Here is a 19,420-nt window from a genome sequence, read left to right on the forward strand (position 1 = left end):
TTTACATTTGGCACCAGCTCCAGTCTCTTCACAGACTGATAAATAGTTCATGCGTCAGCAGTGATCCCTAGACCCCTAGATCACATTTTTTACATCATGAACTATCCACTAAATAAAATCCTATATATCAAATCTCTTTATTTCCTTTGGGAACCTGACCTATATGTCCTTTACTCCTGTGAGAATGAGGCAGTTTATTTTGTTTCCCTTTTTGTTTTGACTTCTAAAAAATTCAAAGTTACATTTAAAGCTCAAGGGCATCTACCATGTTGACACTTTGAGGTAAGTAGCTCTTTTTTTTTAACCTTCTTGTTTTTGATTCTGATTTTCTATCCCAAATTTATGTTTGACTTGATTATATCACTGATGATGCATTTGCTGGATGACATTGAGAATAATGGCAATGAAGAGAACCATAACAAACAGCATTACAGCAAGCATGGCAAGTGGGCCAGACTTCTGGTCTGTACCCATCTGAGTAGAATTGGGGTTGTAGCTGTATCTCCATGATGCCAAACAAATTGAACTTGTTAGTCTCTGAATGGATAGAATTGGTCTCACGGAGACACAGTGGTGTTCATGAGGAACTCATTCCTCTGCATGCAGAGGGTACTGGCCTCCATAAATGAAGTCAGCGTGCACAGTTAAGAGAAGAGCACTCACCGTCTTGGTCGTTACCTGAGTCAGCTGGAGACTTGCTCCGGCGCGTGGGGCCAGGGCTCTTGGCTGAACTCTTCTGAGGTGTTGGGGACGCCTTGGGGCCAGCTGTGGCTGATGGGTTTCCCTTCATGACTCGGCATTCTGGTGGAAAAGGACACAGATGGCTTAGTAGAGCTGGGGAGAACCAAGACTCAGCGTGTTACCAACTTCTGGAAACTGGAATAAGCACCTCATGCCAAAGCACCTCATGTCTCAGGACTACAAGGTGGTCCTCAATGTTTGAAGGAATGATGGCTCTGGAGAGAGAGGCAAGGAAGAAACTTTCGAAAGTCACCTGGGCTAAGCCAGATGCTTCAACTCTTGGATCATGGAAACAAGGGAAGGAGTTGAAAAGCAGTCCGAGCAGGTAATTAAATAGTCAATAGTCAATCATTTTTGGACAACTTAGTCATGGCTCAGAACAGCACCAGTTGACAAAATTGATTTCCTTGGAGAAGAGATTGACAGCTCAGAGGTTGCAGCCACACAGATGAAATATTCATGAATAATTCAAAGGAGGGGGTAGGAGCCACTATTTATTATTCATCACATGCCATTTATTGAAATAGGCATATTAAGGACGCCATGTCATTTTATAAGTAAGCAATACCACCACCACCACCACCTTGCATTTATAGAGTTCTTTTTGATTGTCAGTGTATCTCATCATAATCCGCTCTCCTGGTTTAATGAATAAATGGACCAGTAGAGACTATGCCACTCGTGACTTACAGAGAGAAAGGCCTTGAGTGTGTAGGAGAGTCTGCCAAATGTTTCTGCTACTCCCCCAAGCTCAGTCTAATATGTTTGGAGTACCCTTTCTATGCAGGTCACTCAGCATCCCTACCATGGTAATTTGGGACACTGATGGTGCTAATATGTTAGGAGGATTATTGAAATCATTTTGCTGATGAGAATGCAGAGCTTAAACCTCTTGCTTAGGGCCACAAAGGAAGAAAACAGCAAATAAGAATGCACAGTCAAGCTTCTTGAGTCCCAGTCTAGAGCTCTTTCCACTATCTTTCTCCAACCTCATGTGATCATGCTCAAAGTGGAACCAAACAGCTAGGCACTGGGTTATCTCTTCATTGGACACCACCTCATCACCTTCTACTTAAAGATACACCAAAAATTTTGGTTCTCTGAAAGATTAGGAGATCTTTTCTGGTATATTAAGCTTTGGGGGAAACTGAATTAAGCAGAAAGCTCATTTTTGTTTGTTTTACTTCTTGTTTTGATTGACAAACTTTAGTGATCACTGTCCAGAGCTGGAGATATACAAGATACAAGAAACTGGACAGTCTGGGATTTGTTTACCTATTTTACAGTCATCTGCCTCTTCTCAAAAGGAACACAGCAGAAACGCCACCTCTTTCAGGGTCCTTGTCACTTTAGTTGTTTGTAAAGTCTGTATTAGTGCAACTTGATATTTTCCCCATACTTTTCTCCTCATTATTGGGAAATATGTTTGGAATGTGTCTTTCCATCAGGATCATCCCCTAACTCTGTGACCATGTGAGCTAATTCACCAATAACTTACTCACGGAGCTTGGACTCAAGTCAAGGGAGATGGGCAGATGTTCACCTCCTTCCTGAGATTCACAATCTTCTGGAATCTTGAGTCACAAAGCATGGGGAATGGGGCAGTAAGCCAGGAGGTAGGAAGAGGGAAAATGTTTGACACTAGGGACACAGTGGAAAAGAGTTCTAAAATGATACTACCAACATAGGCCAAATAGCTGGAGGATATTGACTAGAAAAAATATATACGCATACAATAACTAACTTCTGACTCCAAATGTTCCTTCTCATGGTCTGATTGAGCCTGTCAGCCCAGGTGACACAATATATGGTTCAAGAAATATGGTCACTATGGTGGCAGGTAGTGAGTTTTATTGAGTTCGGAGGGTCAATGCATCTGAGATAGGCAATCAACTTTCACTTAGTGGCTCCTATATCCAAATATATGGGACAGAGGGACCACTCATGGATGTTCTCCAGGCCATATGAACCCATTAAAATCCTAAGGTATAGAAGGAGCGAGAACAATGAAACAATAAAATTCAGTGGTTGTCCTTACCATTTTCATCCAGAGAAAAGTCATCCTGAGCATAGCGAAATTTTTCAGGACCGCAGGCAATAAATACATCATCATCACCAAAGAAATCATGGAGACAGGTTACCTACAGAGAAAGCAGAGACAGTGATTTGATATTTGATGGTCTTGTGACAATGAACTTCATACATCATCTTAAGTCCCCAGGGATCTCCTTTTTCTCAAAATACCAGGCTCATAGTCTGCACCACAGCCCCTGGCGAGTAAAAGATACACAGAGTGTCATTTTCTTTTTTTTTTTTTTTTAAATTTATTCCTTTATTTCTCATGTGTTCCCCATCCTGAACCCTCCTCCCTCCTCCCTCCCCATACCATCCCTCTGGGTCGTCCCAGTGCACCAGCCCCAAGCATCCAGCATCGTGCATTGAACCTGGACTGGCATCTCGTTTCATACATGACATTTCACATGTTTCAATGCCATTCTCCCAAATCTTCCCACCCTCTCCCTCTCCCACAGAGTCCATAAGCCTGTTCTATACATCAGTGTCTCTTTTGCTGTCTCGTATACAGGGTTATCGTTACCATCTTTCTAAATTCCATATATATGCGTTAGTATACTGTATTGGTGTTTTTCCTTCTGGCTTACTTCACTCTGTATAATAGGCTCCAGTTTCATCCACCTCATTAGAACTGATTCAAATGTATTCTTTTTAATGGCTGAGTAATACTCCATTGTGTATATGTACCACAGCTTTCTTATCCATTCATCTGCTGATGGACATCTAGGTTGCTTCCATGTCCTGGCTATTATAAACAGTGCTGCGATGAACATTGGGGTACACGTGTCTCTTTCCCTTCTGGTTTCCTCAGTGTGTATGCCCAGCAGTGGGATTGCTGGATCATAAGGCAGTTCTATTTCCAGTTTATCATTTTCTTTTCATGTTGCATGTGTGGTATTTTGTTTCCATCTTATCAAGAGTAACTTCAAGACCATGTCAAATGGAATGTTCCCCTTTGAATAAAAGTCAGCAAGTATGTAGCCCTGTAAATGTCACCTTTCCTCAGAGCTTCATAGGTGGAGTGTTGCTAACTCAACTCTGGGGTTAAGGGTGTAGGCCAAGGAAGATGAGAAAGATCTTCCGCAGCTTGAGGTGGACTGACTCCATGGCTGACTGAGATGTGGAAGTCCCTCTCTCCAGTTTCATGAGTTTTGATGGAAAGAGACAAGGTTTTAACCACTCTGGACCCAACCAAAATTGGACCTTTTCCTAAAAGTGTATCAAAAACCTAGTAGTGGCCCAAAATACCATCCTTTCCTGAAGAAAAGGGAGGGGAAACCTGTCCTGACCACTTAACATTTAATCAAGAGCAATGGGCCCCTGTAGGCATGAGGCTCTGCTGGTAAATTCATGTTCCCAGGATCCTTCCCACCCTCTTGTGTCCTATGCATTGCTGCTTCTCCACAGTAGAGAGACAGTCCCCCAAACTCCTTTCTGCACAAACAAATGAGGGCCCCTGGGAAAGTATGCTGCTCCCTGCAGTCTCCCCACTTCTCAGCTTTCCTAATTACATTTGATAATTAGTCCAGCACACCAGGGAAACCCCAGGAGAAACCATAGACTCAAAACATTCTTATCCCAATCCTTAGCTTGAAAGTGTTCAAAGCTTCTAATTGTTTTAAGCTACCCATTCAAGCTGCCTTCAGTGGTTTTCCAAAGGCACAGTGCTCACAAACTAACAACAGCTTGCTGGGTGCAGAGAGCAATATGTTACACTTGAAAAGTGTTTATATTAATAACATCATTCCCCACCCAGGGTCTATTCAATCCCTGTTCCCCCAACCAAGATGATTACAAGCCTTACACAAAGCAAGAGATGCTTAAAGATTATCCCCATTGTCTCAGCCTCCCAATCACCCAAAGGATGCCAAGAAAAGGGAGGGAGACTTGGAGCACGGCCAAGTTTGCTCCTATTAAGCCTCTTCCCACCCTGGGTCCTGACCTCATCAAATAGGCCACCACCCTTCTTCAGCCCACTCATCCTCACCCATTCATTCCACAATCATGTAATGACAAACAGAGCTACCACTAATTGAATGCTTACTCTGAACAGGCACTCTGCTAAGTACTTCCAAATCTGTGATCCCATTTACTCTCACAACAAATCCAAGAGGTCAATGTTATTGTCATCACTATGTTACAGATGAGAAAACTGAGGTCCAGAGACAATAAGTAAATGAGTCAGGTGGAACGTGATGAAGTCACGTAAGTACAGATTGATGTGATCCTAACCTGTGCTTTTAGCCACTCAGTAATAAAAGCACTTACATGTGGTTCAGGCATTGGGGAGACAAAAATGAGTAAGACTTAGGCCACAGACTTCATGGAGCTCATAATCTGATGGATGAGATACACTGAAATAGAGCATTTCAATACTGTGTCAGGAGTGCGAGGAGTATTTGCAGGTGCCATAAGAGCTATTTAGTACCACATTCAAGTGACCCAGTCACTAGCTGGCATGTTAGTTCAGTAAGCAGCCTGCATATTTCCCTGGTGGGTTTCTGAGGTGGCTCAGTGGTAAAGAATCTGCCTGCCAAGGCAGAAGGTGCAAGAGACGTGGGTTTGATCCCTGGGTCAGGAAGATCCCCTGGAGGAGGAAATGGCAACCCACTCGAGTATTCTTGCCTGGAAAATCCCATGGACAGAGGAGCCTGGCAAGTTACAGTCCATAGGGTCACAGAGTCAGATATGACTGAAAGAACACACACACATACTGCCCTGGGAGTAGAGACAATGATAGAGGCTACACACATGGCTTCGAACCCTTTTGCAGAGTGCCACTGACATCTTGGACCAACAAATTTGGAGCCCCTAACTTTGACACATTGTGTGTCTCTGAATTATTTACGCCCCTGCTGCCTCTTGACCTTGAAGATCTCTGCCACACTCTGTATCTGGGGTTGCCCCTGACTGGCTTCATTTAGTTGTGGTCATGAGTGAGGGAAGCCTCTCCCTTGGGTACCCCTCCATTCGTGGTCTCTAGCATTTAGCACTGTGTTTCAAAACCTGTCTGTATTTTCATGCTGCTGCTGCTAAGTCGCTTCAGTTGTGTCCGACTCTGTGCAACCCCATAGACAGCAGCCCACCAGGCTCCCCCATCCCTGGGATTCTCCAGGCAAGAACACTGGAGTGAGTTGCCATTTCCTTCTCCAATGCGTGAAAGTAAAAAGTGAAAGTGAAGTCGCTCAGTCGTGTCGGACTCTTAGCGACCCCATGGACTGCAGCCTACCAACCTTCTCCATCTGTGGGATTTTCCAGGCAAGAGTACTGGAGTGGGGTGCCATTGCCTTCTCCGTGTATTTTCATGAGTACTCACCTATTCCTTCCCATTAAATCACAGGTCCCCTGACTGTAAAGACCAAATTTAATCCCTCCCTCTGTATCTTCCCATGGTTCCTGGTAGAGCACTTAATCACATAGTAAGAATTTAGTCAAGGCTGTTTTTGCCTCAATTGAATGTACAGAAAATAAGAAGGAGGCTTTGAAATGGTACAGAAAGGCAGAAAAGTAAAAAGAAGAAATCAATAGTGAAAGACAATGCGACCTAGCATTCAAAGGTTTTGACAGGCAACAGAAATACATAAATTTAGGAATAAGAAAGGAGCAATGACTGTGAATTAAGAAGTTATTCTTTGTATCACTATGCCAATTACTTTGAAGACAGATGAAATGAATCATTTTTAAAGGAAAACACAAATAAAGAAATTAGCAAAAAAGAAAATGGAAAACCTCAACCAACTACTGGTCATAAAAAGAATTTAGTAAAGACTTCAAACGGCAACACTTCCCCCAAAGGTACCAGACCATTCATTTTGGAGGTACTTGTGAAAATCACTTCCCCAGAAGAAAAACCAAAAGCTTTTCAAAAGCAGCCATTGTGGTGATGTGCCATGCTATCCGATTGTAGAACAACAAAGCCTTCATAGATTGCTCTGGGGGTTGCTGTTAAAATGACCCACCCTTCTCCAACTCCAAGCCTCTCTGCCCCCACCCAGGCTTTGGGAAGAGCCTTTGGATAACCTCTTCTCTGGGGAGCTTCTAAGAAAGGCAAAGCCCCTATGCTTCCGACAAACTCACAATGGTGTGGCTGGCTTCAAACACGTTCATTTTGCAATCCAGCTGTTCAGCATCAGGTTTCCCATGTGATCCCACCCCACATTTTACTGGCTCCTGAATGTAGACAAATTCACATGGTGCATGTGGATACCCAGCTTTCCCAAATGCCTTGGATACTGAGACACAACAACCCTTCCCTGCTTTGTTACAGAGTTGGGAAAATAGAAAGCCCTCCATGTTAAATATGAGGAACCCAAAACATAGAATGTCAAAGTGGCTGAAGGATACCCAGATGGATCATAGCAGAGCTGAGACTAGCACTCAGGTATCCTGATTCAATTCAGGACAAAACAATTCAATTGCTTGAGAGGACATGCCCTCCTAAGCCCTGATTTCAAAGGTATACAGGCAGCAGGGCCACCTTTTGTCCTCATCAATGCCCGAGATACATTAGAATGTTTTAGTGGATTGAAGAAAGAAAACATCTTCATGGATCACATTTTTAATTTACGGATAAGAAAACTTCTTTTCATTACCATCACTGGTAACTGAGTATGCAGTAGAGAAGGACAGGAGGAGGAAAAGAACAAAGAAGGAAAAAAGGAGGGGAATGCAGTGTAAGAAATAATTTCCAAATGAAACTCACACTCATATCTGCTTTTTAAAATTTCATTCAGGGGCTTCCCTGGTGGCTCAGTGGTAAATTGCCTGAAATGCAAGGGACATGGGTTTGATCCCTGGTCTGGGAAGATCCCACATGCCTCAGAGCAACTAAACCCATGCATCACAATTACTAAGCCTGTGCTCTAGAGTCTGTGAGCTGCAACTACTGAAGTCTGCATGCTCTAGAGCCTGTGCTCCGCAACAACAGAAGCCACCGCAATGAGAAGCCTGAGCACTGAAACTAGAGAGTAGTCCCTGCTCGCTGCAGCTAAAGAAAAGCCTGAGCAGCAGTGAAGACCCAGAATAGCCCCCCCAAAATAAATTTCTGTTTGGTTAACATAATGCAAATACACTTTAGGTTATGTTGCAAATATCTGATTTTGCAAGCCAGTTTTTTGTGATAAAATTTCTGTCGTGAAGGGGCAATGAAAGTGGTAACAATAATAATTATTATGATACCACTTACAGCATCCTCAGAGATCAAGGGTCTTGCTGACATCAGCTTTTGTTTGAAACACACTTGGGTATTTAAGTCAGAGAAGGGAACACAAAAGCATGACACCTGTCCGTGTAATTAATCAACTGCCAGCACAAAATCAATAAAATCAATCAACTCCTATTAACATTAAACCATTTATTCCCTGTTCTTCCTTTAAAAAAAAAAAAAAAAAAAACCAGCATGAGTTGGGGGAAGGGAGGCTAGCTTGGTTGTGCATTAGCATGAACAATAGACTATATGGACCATCCAGTGGCTTCAATGTCAAAGTACAGATGGAGAAATGGAGACAACAGATCACTGTGTGTGGGCAGTTTGAGTCCATTAGCTACAAATGGCAATTTCACTCTGTGATTCGATATAAGCTTGATTAGATTTTCCATCCACATATTACAGATGCTGGCAATTATTATTAGTTCTCGTACATGTCTGCTGCTGGTAGATTCTACATTTCACTATCTAACTGTTCAGAAAGAAATGTTATCTCAGGAATTAAGGTCTTGCTTGTCTACGAGACTCACTTTCAACATGCAAAATATTTTCATTGAAAGTTAAATTCCACTAATATTCATTCATAAAGTACTTACTGTGGCAAAGGGACTACGTGAGAGATACAGAAACGTATAACAAGAGGCCCCTGTGTTCCGAGTTGACAGCATAATACGGAAGTCAGAACTTCACAAATAATTGGACTACAAGGCAGACTGTTGTTAGCACTATTATAGAGGCACTCAGAGCAAGTGGAGTATGGGAGACAAAGAGAAGAATTCTAATCAGAACTGGGGAAGGCTGCCAGAGAAGACGACATGAAGTCTGACTCTTGAAGGATGGTTGGCATAGAGATTGATGAGAGAGGAATAAAAGGTATTCCAGATAACTGCAGAAATAAATGCAAGGAAGCAGGAACCTGCCTTTTTCTCTTTCCTTTTAGCCCTGGAAAAAGAACTGAATCTTGTCCTCTAGAGACACAGAGATTCTAACTCTCTATGGCACAATTGCCCAGACCCATCTGCCAGCCTTCTGTACAGACAAAACATCCAGTTGTTGACTGGTGGAATTCAGGGTGAAGAGAGAGTGTCTATGGGGAGAGGAGTGGCCCCAGTGGTGAAGAACAGGGAACCTTGTGGCGAGGAAGTCAAACCACACTGATTTCCTGGTCTTGCCAACAGTGTGCCCTGCCCATAGTGTGGTTGGCAAGCTTTCCAAAATGAGTTAATGAAAGATTCAGTAAACATTACGGGTGAGGCTTTTTCTAAAAGTTACTGCTAACTCTCATTCTGGAACATTTCCTGCCTGCCTGCCTTGGATGGGCTCCAGTCACAGGCTGGCACAGGGTTGGCGTGGTGATCTAAGATGCTGTTCCTTATCTCTAGACTCCTATATTCAACTGCCTGCTTGATAGCTCCACTTGTTTATCTGAGAGGCATCTCAGATTTAATAAGCCCAAATGGAACTCTCATTGCTCCCTCTCCAAACCCTACTTTCCTTTCCGCTTTCCTCATCTCATGCACTGGTACCACAATTCCCCTAGCTTCCCAAACCAGAAACCTGGGAGTCACTTTTGACTAGAAGTCACATTTTACCTTGTCCATTGTCACTCTCCTAGTCCAAGATACAATGCAGTAGCCTTGTAACCAGCCTCTGTACATCCATTCTTGGCAGCACACCCCCACCACCCCGTAGACATACACTCGCAACTCTTCTTACTGTGGGCAGAGTAATACTTTAAAATTTTAATAAGGCATATCACTTTTCTGTGAAAAATCCTCCAAAGCCTGTCAACCAGAGGTAGAATAAAATTCACTTTGTATCTTGGCTCTGTATTATCCAGTCTCTTACATCACATGTGCTAGCTAGCTCTGGTCACACTGGCCTTCTTTCTCCTCCTCAAACACATCAAGAACTTTCATGCTTCAGAGCCTCCCTCTTGCAGGTCCCTCTACGTAGAAAGTACTCATCCCAGATAGTCACAGACCTAGCTGCCTCTTCACCAGCAAATCTACCCTGGTGACCCAGTGGTTAGAACTCAGAGCCTCCACTGCTGGAAGCCTGGGTTCTGTCTCTCATCAGGAAACTAAGATCCCACAAGCTGAGGGGCCCAGCCAGAGCAAAACAAAAACAACAAAAATATATAGGAAAAAATAAAGCACCATATACTGTATTTAAGCATGAGCAACCCTCAATTTGGGGCTTCCCTGGTGGCTCAGAAGGTAAAGAATCTTCCTGCAATGCAGGAGACCCAGGTTTGATTCCTGGATTGGGAAGACCCCCTGGAGAATGGAATGGCTACTCACTCCAGTATTCTTGCCTGAAGAATTCCATGGACAAAGGAGCCTAGAGGCTCCTCTGGGGAGTGGCAGTCCATGGGGTCACAGAGTTGGACACAACTGAGCAACTAACACTTTCACTTTTCAGCCCACATGCCATCCTTGCTTAAATTTCAGATCTTTTATTTTTATTTAACCCCCAAAATTAGTCACTATTTTAAATAATTAATATTGTTTAAATTTATCTACATACATGTTTGCCAGTTTATTTGATCACTATTTCTTGTTAAGACTCAGGACTTTCTTCTGGGATCATTTTAAAATTATGTACCTGTTTGACCTTCCTACTCTTATCTTCCATATCTCATTCTCACCATATTTTCCATCTTCTTAACTCTTGGGGCAACATTCTAGAAAACATCTCCAAATCTGAGGTTTGCTCTGTCTTCAGATATATTTAACTTGTTGTTTTAACCCACTCAAACAGCTTCAAATTTCAACAACAATAATTTTGACTTTTAGAAATTCTATTTTATTTTTTTACCCAGATTTCCAGGTCATAGGTGAGTCCCTTTTTCTTATCCCATTTTGATTACATATTTTGTTTATCTAAATAATCTATATTAAGTTCCTTTAGGTCCTTACCTGATCATTCTAGTATCTTCTGTCCTAGAGAACCAAAATCTGTTGTTTCTGCTAACTCTCCCTCATGTTGATTTGTTTCCTTGTGTGTTTGATAGTTTTAAAATGTGGAGCTCCTACTTGACTAAGTTAAATCTTTGGGACCCCTGAGGGGTCTAGATTGGGGATGCTTTCCTCTGAAAAAGATGGCAATTTATTTCTGCTGGGTGCCAGGGGCACTAACAATGTGGGGGCACTTTTTATTCACCTATGGTTTCCCTAGTGACATGAATAGTATGAATTTGTTTCAGACCTGAGCCAGAGCAAGCTTTGGGCTGCAAATTCTCAAGTGCGTACTTCCAGTAGCACCAGGCACAGCAGCACTAAGAGTAGTGCTCTTGTTTATTTTGTTTCCTACATACAGTCATGACAGAGACAAACAGTTTATGTGTAGGTTTTGGGGATATTCCCTTTTAAGGGTCCTGGCTTAATGCAGAGATTGCAGCATCAGGTCCCTCACTTTTCAAGGACCTTGTGTCAACTGGAAAAAAAAAAAAAAAAAACAGTCCCTGCATAACATCAGAGTGTGAGTCAAGTTTATTCAGTATCTTACTGAGGACTATAGCCCAGGAGACAGCCTCTCAAACAGCTCTGAGAAATTGTTTTAAATAGGTAAGGGAGGAGGTTAGCAGATAGGTGATTTCAGGGAAGGAGGTATGCGCAACTACGCACACATCTTGGTAGAAAGTTTCTGCTAGTCACAAGGAACAGATATCTTAGTTAATGGTTTTAGTGCTTTTCTAAAAAGAGAAAGATGCAAGAAACCATGTTCATAAAAAGTTGCTCATGAAAATAATCTACCTGAAGGCTTGTTCTGCCAGTTTTCCTGGAGCACTGAATGCCTCATCTTGATCTCTGTCATGAACTCTGTTTAGGGTGGGTTGAAGGTCAGTGACTGAAGTGGCTAATGACTCCCCTTGTAGACCCAGATGATAAGTACATTCTTTAGTTTGCACCTGCATGTCCTGCATTTCTGATAATATCTAAAGCACCGGCTCCAATTATGGGGGTTTTGCCCTCAGGGAAGCTTAAACTTTTACATAGTGCCTGCTGTTCTAGTTTCAACATCTGGTGCCGCTTCCCTCTCCTGGCTTTTTTTGGGGTTTGTTTTCCTGAAAGCTTAGAAAAACATTTTTAAAAGTGTGTTGCAGGTTCCTCAAAACACTAAACATAGAATCACATACAACTGGGTTCCTGAAACCAATTTCAACTTCTGAGGGTGTGTGTGTGTGTATGTGTGCGTGTTGTTTCTCCATACCTCCAATAAGTAAAACCTGGATACCAGCATGGTGTCCTACAGTTCAACTCAATTATGACACTATCTGCAGATAGCATCAGATTCCATAGGTTAAGGGTTCAGTCTTACAAGACTGCCCCTAACCCTTCAGAGATAAGCCACAAGCCCAGGTTGTTTTTACCTATACTTCTGACCAACTGGCTATAGGTCAGGGGTTAAATTTCTTCCCATTGGAGTAAACAGAGCAGACTTGTTTGGGGTCTTCTAGTGCTGGGGAACCAGCAGGAGGACACTTTGACCCCATCAATGTCTAGCCTCATTTCTTAATGACCACATTGCTGGGATGAGTCCTGTTTCCTCTTTGTTTCACTCCTATGAATATTTACTTTATTCATCTCATTTCTCAATAACCATTTCAAAATTTCACCTTGTTGGGAAGAGTCCCCTCTGCCCCTCTCTAATCCCCTGTTAATTAACCTAATGATGGGTCTTTGTGGCTGCGTGGGCTTTTCTCTAGTTGGGGTGAGCAGGGGCTACTCTCTAGCTGCAGTGTGAAAGCTTCTCATTTAGGTGGTCTCTCTTGTTGCAGAGCACAGGCTGCAGGGCACAAGGGCTTCAGTAGTTGCAGCACATGGACTCAGGAGTTGTGCTCCTGGGCTCTAGAGCACAATAGTTGTGGCACATGAGCCCAGCTGCTCTGCAGTATATGGGATCTTCCCAGACCAGGGATCAAACCCATGTCTCCTGCATTGGCAGGTGGACTTTTTACCACTGAGCCACCAAGGAGCCCAAACCTAATGTTTTTATTAGCATCTCTAAGACCCTGAGGGGAAACTGAGGCAGAAAATTCCATAAGGCTTCCGGAACTGTTTTTGTAAGTTTTGCAACAGTAAGATTATAAAGGGTATCCATGTGAAAGAGCCCTGGATAATGGGCATAATCAGCTAATGGATGTTCCAGTCATCACAAAGCCAGTCCTCCATGGCTTGCATACAAGCATCAGCTGCTTAATCTGGAGTACTCTACTTGACATTCACAGGGGGAGATGGACAGCCCTTCTTTTCAGGGTAAATGGACCTTACAGTGCACTTTACCCAGTCCACCAGACTGGCTGTTCCCTTGGGAAGAACCTGCTTTCTGTCTGAATCACATATAGACATTGGTGATTGTTTCATAGTGACCTGTAGGTCCTGTGTCAACGCAAGCATGCTCTTCCACCAAAATCAAAGACAAAGACACAGTTTCTAAATTAGTCACTCTCATAATCCATTTTGGTAAAGGTTTCTCAGGAGGCTGATGATACTGATTCACAAAATGAGACAACTCCTTCACACTACACTTCCTAGTATCAGTAGTTTCTTGGTTTTTCCCTCTTTCCACGCTGACTACTGGTCTTGGTAACCAGAAGTCTTAGAAGGTACTTTCTGTTGTCCTTGCACAATTTTTAACCTTGGTGGTGGTGGTGGTGCAGTTGCAGCTCTGAGTCACTGATATCTGCTTTTTGTCTAGCATCAAAATCTGACACACTATTCTTGTTTACTTTTAGTTTACATACTATAGATCACAATAACCAAGAGAGTGAATATTTTGCCTCTGTCTTACAAGTTTACATTTCCTTATGCATCCAGTGACTAAATTCCAAGAGTTGGATCCATCTCTAAATTCCATTGGTAACTTTTACCTTTAGGAAATGATTACAGCATGGCGGGCTCCTCTGTACTGTGGGTGACCAGATGACCTTTGATTCCACATTGTTCTCCTATCCTTTTATCCTTTTTCTTTCCAAATCTCAAGTTTCTGTGAGCCAGGGCTCTTTTAGCAAATCCCACTTCACTGACACCAGTCATCAATCCCAAAGTGTGTGTGTGTGTGCGTGCGCTGGCGGCGGGGGGGGGGGGGGGGGGGGGGGGGGGCGGGTGGTGGTGGGTGGCGGGGTGGTGGTTTCCCACACTACCAAACAACTCTTGGACACCAGCTGGGTGTTCTACAATTCAGCTCAATTCTCACACTACCTACTACCCAGACATAGTAACAGATCCTACAGGTTAAGGGCTCAGTCCCACAAGTCTGCCCCCAACTCCTCCATTTCCTATGCCAATCACAAGTCCAGGTGGTCATGGGTACTTCTGACTGTTTGACTATAAACAGTCTGACTGTTTGACCCCTTCCTTGTGTTTAATTTGCTAGAGTGGCTCACAGAGCTCAAGAAAATATTTACTTACTAGATCACAGGTTTATAATAAAAGAATATAACTCAGGAACAGCCAGATGGAAGAGATGCTTAGGGCAAGGTATGGGGAAAGGGCAGGGGGTGTCCATGCTTTCTCTGAAGGTGTCAGTCTCCCTTGCTGTCCATGTGTTCACCAACCCAGAAGCTCTCCAAACCCTCTCTTTTGGGTTTTCATGGAGGCTTGATTACATAGGCATGATTAATTAAATCATTGGTAATTGTATATCCTTTCAATCCCCAATCCTTCTCCCCTCCCAAGAGGTCTGGGTGTGGGACCAAAAATCCCAACCCCTTAATCACATGACTGATTCTCCTAGCAACCTGCCCCCATCCTCAGTTGCTTTCTAAAAGTCACCTCATTGACATAATAGAAACATCTTTATAGCTCTCATCATTTGGAAAACTCCAAGAATTTTTAGAGCTCCTTGACAAAAAAACAGGGACAAAAACCAGAGATTCATTTCTTATTATGAATCACAAAATGAATTATGAATCACAGTTCAGTTCAGTCACTTAGTCGTGTCTGTGACCCCAGGAATTGCAGCACACCAGGCTTTCCTGTCCTTCACTACCACCTGGAGTTGGCTCAAACTCATTTGCATCGAGTCAGTGATGCCATTCAACCATCTCGTCCTCTGTCATCCCCGTTTCCTCCTGCCTTCAATCTTTCCCAGCATCAGGGTCTTTTCCTATGAGTCGGCTCTGCACATCAGGTGGCCAAAGTATTGGAGCTTCAGCTCCAGCATCAATCTTTGCAATGAATATTCAGGATTTATTTACATTAGGATTGATTTCCATTAGGATTAATTGGTTTGATCTCCTTGCTGTCCAAGGGACTCTCAAGAATCTCCTCCAACACTACAGTTGAAAAGCATCAATTTTTCGGTGCTCAGCCTTCTTTGTAGTCCAACTCTCACATCCATACATGACTCCTGGAAAAACCATAGCTTTGACTATATGGACCTTTGTCAGCAAAGTGATGTCTCTGCTTTTTAATATGCTGTCTAGGTTTGCCATAGCTTTTCTTCCAAGGAGCAGGCATCTTTTAATTTCATGGCTGTGGTCACCATCTGCAGTGAGTTTGGGGCCCAAGAAAATAAAGTTCTCTCATTGTTTGCATTGTTTCCCTGTCTATTTGCCATGAAGTGATGGGACCAAATGCCATGATCTTAGTTTTTTGAATGTTGAGTTTTAAGCCAGCTTTTTCATTCTCCTCTTTCACCTTCATCAAGAAGCACTTTGCTTTCTGCCATAAAGATGATTTCATCTGCATATCTGAGATTATTGACATTTCTCCTGGAAATCTTGATTCTAGCTTGTGCTTCATCCAGCCTGGCATTTCACATGATGTACTCTGCATATAAGTTAAATAAGCAGGGTGACAATATACAGCCTTGATGTACTCCTTTCCCAATTTGGAACGGCTCCATTGTTCCATATCCAGTTCTAATTGCTGCTTCTTGACCTGCATATAGATTTATCAGGAGGCAGGTGAGGTGGTCTGGTATTCCCATCTTTTGAAGAATTTTTCATAGTTTGTTGTGATCCACACAGTCAAAGGCTTTGGCATAGTCAATAAAGCAGAAATAGATGTTTTTCTGGAATTCTCTTGCCTTTTCTATGATCCAACAGATGTTGGCAATTTGATCTCTGATTCCTCTGCATTTTCTAAATCCAGCTTGAACACCTGGAAGTTCATGGTTTACGTATTGCTGAAGGCTGGCTTGGAGAATTTTGAGCATTACTTTACTAGCGTGTGAGATGAGTGCAATTATGCGGCAGTTTGAGCATTCTTTGACATTGCCTTGCTTTGGGATTGGAATGAAAACTGACCTTTTCTAGTCCTGTGGCCACTGCTGAGTTTTCCAAATTTGCTGGCATATTGAGTGCAGGACTTTAACAGCATCATCTTTTAGGATTTGAAATAGCTCAGGTGGAATTCCATCACTTCCACTAGCTTTCTTTGTTCATAGTGATGCTTCCTAAGGCCCACTTGACTTTGCACTCCAGGATGTCTGGCTCTAGGTGAGTGATCACACCATCATGGTTATCTGGATCATTAAGATCTTTTCTGTACAGTTCTTCTGTGTATTATTGCCACTTCTTCTTAGTTCTTCTGCTTTTGTTAGATCCATACTGTTTCTGTCCTTTATTATGCCCATTTATGCATGAAATGTTCCCTTGGTATCTCTAATTTTCTTGAAGAGATCTCTAGTCTTTCCCATTCTATTGTTTTCCTCTATTTCTTTGCATTGATCACTTAGGAAGTCTTTCTTATTTCTTTTTGCTATTCTTTGGAACTCTGCCCTCAGATAGGTATAGCTTTCCTTTTTTCCTTTGCCTTTAGCTTCTCATCTTTTCTCAGATATTTGTAAGGCCTCCTCAGACAACCATTTTGCTTTTTGCATTTTTTTTTCTTGGGGATGGTCTTGACTGCCTCCTGTACAATGTTACAAACCTTGGCACATTGTTCTTCAGGCATGCTGTCTATCAGATCTAATCCCTTGAATCTATTTGTCAGTTTCACTCTATAATCATAATGGATTTAATTTAGGTCATACTTGAATGGTCTAGTGGTTTTCCCTACTTTCTTCAATTTAAGTCTTAATTTTGCATTAAGGAGTTCATGATCTGAGCCACAGTCAGCTCCAGCTGCTGGTCTTGTTTTTGTTGACTGTATAAAGCTTCTCCATCTTTGACTGAAAATAATATAATCAATCTGATTTTGGTATTGACCATCAAGTGATGTGCATGTGTAGAGTCGTCTCTTGGAAAAGGGTGTTTGTATGATCAGTGTGCCCTCTTGGCAAAACTCTGTTAGCCTTTGCCCCACTTCATTCTGACTCCAAGGCCAAACGTGCCTGTTACTCCAGGTATCTCTTGACTTCCTACTTTTGCTTTCCAATCCCCTATGATGAAAAGGGCACCTTTCTTTGTGTTAGTTCTAGAAAGTCTTGTAGATCATCATAGACCCATTCAACTTCAGCTTCTTCAGCATTAGTGGTTGGGGCATAGACTTTGATTACTGTGATACTGGAAACAAACAGAGTCATCCTATTGTTTTCGAGATTGCACGGAAGTACTGCATTTCAGACTCTTTTGTTGACTGTGAGGGCTACTCCAGTTCTTCTACGAGATTCTTGCCCACAGTAGTAGATACAATGGTCATCTGAATTAAATCCGCCCATTCTAGTCCATTTTAGTTCATTGATTCCTAAAATGTCAATGTTCACCATAAGGCCCAGCAATTCTACTTTTAGGTATATATACCAAAAAAATGAAAGTAGTAACTCAGATAGAAACTTGTATGTAATGTCCATTATTGAATTATTCACAATTTCCAAAAGGTAGAAACAAGTATCCAACAGATGAATGTATAAACAAAATGTGGCATATACATACAATAGAGTTGTACTGTATTGATGTATTTGTACAATTCAGCCACAAAAAATGCAGTTTCGATGCATGTAGATTAGACTTTGAAAACATTATGCTAAATGAAGTAAACTAGATGCAAAAGGACAAATATTATATTTAATTCTACTTAGGTGATGTATCTAGAAAAGACAACATCATTGAGACACAAAATAGATTGGAGGTTACTACAGGCTAGGAGAAAGGGGATTGGGGAGTTATTGCTTAAAGGTAACAGAGTTTCTATTTGGGTGATGAAAAAAATTCTTGAACTAGATAGTAGTGATGATTGAACAACACTGTGAATATAACTAATGCCACTAAACTGTACATATGAAGTGGTTACATGATACATTTTTATAATATACATTTTACCAGAATTAAAAACATTAATCATATAGTATACAAAACCTATTGAATTTACTTTAAATGATGAGTTGTATGTTATGTAGATTATATATTAATAAAGCTGTCAAAAAAGAGAGAAATATAAAGAAAAATTTTTCTATAATTTATCCAGGATTTAGTTGCAGCAGGAAGATTTTTGGAATACTTAGTCTGCCATATTGCAGAAGCAGAAGTCAAATTTCACCTATTCAATTGTGAAGTCTTCCTTATCTACCAGTCTAAGAGACCCACCACCAGCAGCATCACAATATAAGATCCAAGTGAGTAGAGCCTCATCTGTCTTGTTCACTGTTGTATCTCCACTAAGTTTAAAATGTCAAATATTTTTAAAAATATTATTGTAATATCTTGTAATAACAAGAGTAGAAAGAGTCTAAGAACCATGATAATTAAAACTTAGTGGCATAATTAAGGATATTAGAGTATAATAAGGTGATTCTAGACTACTAATGACCATTAGCACCACTTATTAGAGAAAATCATAAGAAATAAAAGATTGACTTGTTTACTAAATTCTAGATCTATTTGTGTTCTAATTATATGCATTAAGAAACACAATGTCAATGCCCTCTCTGACTAAAGATCATTTCTTTAAGCACCTTAGTTACCCTATGGGTTTTACCTTTTCTCTCCCTTTCAACCATCAAAACATGCATTTCTTTTTTGTTTTTCAAGAAGTTTTATTCATGTATTTTTTTCATTTTTTAAAAAATTATTAAAGTATAGTTGATTTACAATGTTGGTTAGTTTCAGCTGGATAGCAAAGTGAGTCAGTTACACATATACATGTATCCACTCTTTTTTTTTTTTTTTAGATTCTTCTCCCATATAAGTCATTACAGAGTATTGAGGCGAGTTCCCTGAAAGATACTTGAAAAGTTCTTGAAAGCACTGAACATGATTTGCCTTGTGGTACCTTAGGGCTTCCTTGGTGGCTCAGTGGTAAAGAATCCACCTGCCAATGCAGGAGACATAGGAGGCTCGAGTTCGATCCCTGGATCAGGAAGCTCCCTTGGAGGAGGGCATGGCAACCCACTCCAGTATTCTTGCCTGGGATATCCCATGGGCAGAGGAGCCTCATGGGCTACAGTCCATGGGGTCGCAAAGAGTGGGACATGACTGAGCAAAGCACGGCACACCTTAGGAAACAGTGT

General features: G+C 41.8%; 1 protein-coding gene across 7 annotated transcripts in view; it reads right to left on the bottom strand.

Moving 5' to 3' along the window:
- Positions 1 to 19,420, bottom strand: part of DCX (doublecortin) — a 407,667-nt gene that overhangs the window by 36,017 nt on the left and 352,230 nt on the right. For 4 of the 7 annotated variants that reach the window (XM_024988354.2, XM_024988352.2, XM_015461606.3 and 1 more), the window contains 2 exons: positions 2,780 to 2,882; positions 664 to 801 (listed from right to left, as the gene is read on the bottom strand). In XM_024988354.2, coding sequence (XP_024844122.1) covers positions 664 to 801; positions 2,780 to 2,882 — 241 coding nt within the window. The remainder of the gene's footprint in view (positions 1 to 663; positions 802 to 2,779; positions 2,883 to 19,420) is intronic. The other 3 variants (XM_024988355.2, XM_024988353.2, XM_015461607.3) reach the window with 1 other exon arrangement.

This window comes from Bos taurus, chromosome X (assembly GCF_002263795.3).
Source record: "Bos taurus isolate L1 Dominette 01449 registration number 42190680 breed Hereford chromosome X, ARS-UCD2.0, whole genome shotgun sequence".
Classification (NCBI taxonomy): Eukaryota; Metazoa; Chordata; class Mammalia; order Artiodactyla; family Bovidae; genus Bos; species Bos taurus.